Source organism: Prunus avium, chromosome 8 (genome assembly GCF_965620075.1).
Source record: "Prunus avium chromosome 8, drPruAviu1.hap1.1, whole genome shotgun sequence".
NCBI classification, from domain to species: domain Eukaryota; kingdom Viridiplantae; phylum Streptophyta; class Magnoliopsida; order Rosales; family Rosaceae; genus Prunus; species Prunus avium.
In genome coordinates this window covers 22,274,493-22,279,140 of record NC_142291.1, presented here as the reverse complement: position 1 = coordinate 22,279,140, position 4,648 = coordinate 22,274,493, and the positions used below count along the sequence as shown (strand labels likewise).

At 32.1% G+C, this 4,648-nt stretch overlaps 1 protein-coding gene across 1 annotated transcript; it reads right to left on the bottom strand.

The window, feature by feature from the left end:
• Positions 1-3,820: 3,820 nt before the first annotated feature.
• LOC148292322 (uncharacterized) lies at positions 3,821-4,648 on the bottom strand. Its single transcript, XM_088246069.1, is given in 2 exon segments — positions 3,821-4,360; positions 4,445-4,648. Coding segments are annotated over 2 exon segments (744 nt in total).

The window sequence follows — 4,648 nt, the reverse complement described above, 5'->3', positions numbered from 1 at the left end:
TCCCTAAATTATTCTTATATAATTAAATAAAGACCTAAAGTCTCTTAGTTCTCAATCCATATAATATCTATATAAGGACTTGGAGTTCTGCAATTCTCAGAAAGTAAATCAAGACTTGTAGTTCTTTGATTTTTCCCTAACTTGGAACCAGAAGTTCCAACAATTTATTTTATTTTATTGTTATATTCAGTTATTTGTTTTCATTTCAATAATTTATATTTAAGGACGTGAAGTTCTTCATATGACCCGAAGTTCAAATATCTTAGGACCCGAAGTTCTTATTAAGTCTAATCCAAACTATAAGTTTCGGCCACATGTGCATTAAAATAGGTAAATTCTAGAACCTGAAGTTTTAATTGTGTCAACCTCTAAATTGATATTTCAACAAGTGCATATGTATTATGAATATGGGTTGAAAAATATACATCATGTTAAGAACTTGAAGTTTCAACATTGTTTGGATTTCAGATTTTCTATATTATTTTATATATTATTATCGTTTTATTTTATTACCTTGAAAAATATCATATTAATACAAATTTGGACCTGAAGTTCGAACCTGCAGTTCCAGATATATGTTAATATATATCCAAAGTTCATCATTTTTATTGAGATTAATATTAATATGAACCTGAAGTTTCATACCTTGTCAAGAACCTGCAGTTCATACCTTGTCAAGAACCTGTAGTTCTGGCATGACATATATGGTATTTTAATTCAACTTGAAGTTCAGAATCAAATTTAAAAAAATAATAATTACATATTTATCATGTTTTCCACAATGGAATCAAAATATTGTAACCAAATTCTAATTGGAACTTTCAAGTTCCTTGGTTCTTAATTTTAATTATTTTTATATTTAATTTGAACTTGTAGTTCAAAGCACAAAATAAGAAGACAAGACCATTCCGGAAGAATGGCATGCAAGAAATCGTTCCATAAGAACGACATGTTTTATGTACAAAAGAGTGTTCCAGAAGAACGACTGGCATTGTGTACAAAATATCATTCTAGAAGAATGACTTGGATTATATACAAAAGACCATTCTAGAGGAAAAGCTTGAATCATCTTGATATTTATCCCAGAAGGACAACCCATTAACATGTTAATATTAATATTATGTACGCCGAATGCATTAAGGTTCTTGAAGGAAAATACTTATTACATGAATTAAGGTCCCCAAAGGACAATACTTATGACATTCTTGGTATTATTTTGATGAGACCAAAATTCCCGTCGTTAGGGGGAGATTTGGTTGTTCATGAAAGAATAAAGAACGACGTGAATGATTATGAAATATATTTATTATTGTCTCATCAAACAAATTGGTATGGAAGATAAATGCCAGAAGCATATTCAAAAAAGGATTGTAAGTCAAATGACCAGAAGCATATACAGACACAAAGTAAGTAACTACTAATAACCAATTTGTTGCATACCTGAAGCACGACAGATTTATCGATTGCAAAAATTGAACTCCCCATAAAAGCTGTTGGATGCCTAAAGCATGACAAATCTATAGGTTCAAAAGACTTAACTCCTCAGAAGAGGAGATTAATTGCAAAGTTTAAGCCCTATTCAAAATAACGCTCTAAAAGAGGTTATGATCCACATTCTATAAATTATACATCTTAGAAGAGATATTTGTCCATTAAGTGACAATGAAAGCCTTTGAAGTGGCACTGGTACCAGAAAATAATGAAAGCAATGAGATGCTTATAAATTATGCATGCGCATGCACATGAGAATCATGGGATCATGAATTGATGACATATTGGTTTATAGTACGTACTAAAGTTATCAAGGGCTATACATGATGATATTGCACCACTTGTTATAATTGTCGACAAATGTAAATAAAGATTGGTCAACTGGAATAGGCAGCCCAGTAAAGTTGAATATTTCCAGAAAAAGTGCAATGATTGAACCTATAGTTAAAACACCAAAAGGATATAAAAATGTATACGTTACAAATTGGTGTTTGAGATGAAGTGAAATAAATCACTTGATGATATGGCACAACGTTTCCCAGTAAAGATATGGGATTATGATGGTAAACATATGCAGCTATGTTATGCATATTTATGGAAAATTCATGTGTATAAAAATTCCTAAAGGATTCAGAATGCCTGAAGCAAATGATTTAAAATATGATGGCTTGTAATGACCCTTGTGTGGGTTAAAGTATTGTGGAAGAATATGGTATAATCGTCTTAATGAATATCTATTACAAAAGGGATATATAAATAATTTGAAAATGAGTTTACCATCATTGCAGTATATATATGAAGAATTTTGTTAGAACTCTTGAAGAGTTTACAAAGGATTCCCCTGATTTAATAAAGGAATTGGAGATGAAAAATCTAAAAAGATTATGAAGTTAAGCATATTGCCAGAAGCGATCTTTTGAAGAATATATAGGAATAAATTCTGAGAGATGTAAAATGTCATACATTATATAAATTATTGAAAGAAAATTTCTAAAGAAGTTAAGGAGCCCGAAGCTCAATATATGTATTCAAATATCATGAAATGAAAGTGATCTAAATTGCCTCAGTGCGTACTTTGATTGAATTATGAGTTCGAGATCAAGATCAATATCGTTGCAACGTATTCAAATTTAAAGAAGTTATCGGAATATTTAGGTCTCTTGAATAGCCTATGACATGCTAGCGCAGTATACAAAAATTTATATGAATAACTTATTACATCATGCAATTTTATACTCTTATCCTTGTAACGGTAATGTATGAGTTTGCTTATTTTATTATTTTGATGATATTATAGAATGTGATGTTATTTTAAGAATTGTTAATGTGAAAGGATTTGTGAAAATAGTTTAGATATTTTTGGTATTACTCTAACCTCAACAGGGATTCAAAAGAATGACACACATACATCCTCCAATGATGATATTGAAGAAATGTTTATACAAAGCATTACCAAAGCTTGCTCTGCAAGAGGAAAATGAGATATCAATATCATTTGTGTTGTATCTTCAAATAATTCAAGTTTGTCCTCATCAGGGGGAGTAATTCATCAGGGGGAGGATTCAACAATTGTCTACATATAGGACATATGTGCGCTGTACTCTTTTCCCTTGGACTAGGTTTTTGTCCCACCAGGTTTTTCCTATCAAGGTTTTAACGAGGCAGCATAAGCGCGTCCAACACCATATCAATGATCCAGAAGAATGTTTGCACTCTTTTTCCCTTTGCTTAGGTTTTGTCCCACTGGGTTTTCCGAGCAAGGTTTTTAATGAGGCAACTATGTCAATTGTATGGTGGACATCCAAGGGGGAGTGTTGTAAATGCATGAGTTGGTGGATGACCACCATACCTCTTAGCATTCACCATTTCTAATTTTATGTAACCTATACACTAAGGGCTCGTTTGGTACGTCGGACTGTACTGACTAATTTCTGTCGGATAGTATTAATCTGTTCCGGAGAGTACTGACTGTTTATCCATAATATTATAAGGCGTTTGGTGTTGTTCCGGATAAATAGTCTGACTAAGTTATACTGTGTTTGATGCTGTTCTGGATAACATCAGATCAGACTATTTTTTCAAAAAATTCTTTAATAATTTAAGTGGAAATTGAAATTGAAATGACACAATTTTTTTTTTGGGTAAGATTCATATGACAAGATTTGTTTTTCAATTGTTTTGCCAAGATTTTTTTTTTCATATAACCCATTATCATAATTGTAATATCTCATAAAAACAGTACCAAATAATGTATAATTCAAAGTAATCACATACTAAGGTGATAAGAGCAAAAGGAAAAATTATTCATAAACTAAACTACATCAAAGAGTTAATCACAGCTCCCTTGCCCAAGTAAGAGAAGAACAAATGCTTTTCTCATAGCACCATCCAATGTTAGGAATGTTCTCTCATCACTTGCTTTCTCCAAAATTAGCCGCAGTGCCTTAATTTGGCCATTAATAGACAAGTCCATCTTTGCCAATTCAGCAGCAATGTCAGGTCTTGGTTTTGATCCTTTCACCAAACTATTTGTTATAGTTTTCAATTGGTCAACAGACTCAGAAATCATCTCACCAAATGCTTTAGCCATTTACTTTTGAATATCAGTATCTGCATTTCATTTGCGGTTTCGACTGCTTGAGCTAGCTGAGTTTTGTTGATTTGATCTTGGCAAAGAGGCAGAATGATCTTGTTCAACTTCAACTTCCTCATCATCATCATTGACATCAATGTTATGCACAGGCTCATTCATCATTTCAGTGGGAGTTGTAGACCCTCTACCAGTTGCTCGGTCCTTCCCAAATATATTCTTCAACCTATCATATATTAGACATTGTTTCCCCCTCCAACCATCAGCATCCTTATTATGCTGCATCAAAATGAAAAAAATTATAAATAAAACTATAAGTATAACAAATATAAGAATTCCAAGTTACTTAACAGATGTACTAACCTGCACATAAGTGTTCCATGCTTCATCACTATCAACCTCAATGCATTTCAAAGAATCATTCCAAGCAAAACCACTTTTGTTAATCATGTCAAATATTATCCCATACAATTTTTTCCAAAATCTCATCTTGGACTCAATATGTGGGACTACCCTTAAATCAGTATTGGGAAATTTCTCAGCCAATGATTTTTCAATTTGGGTCAT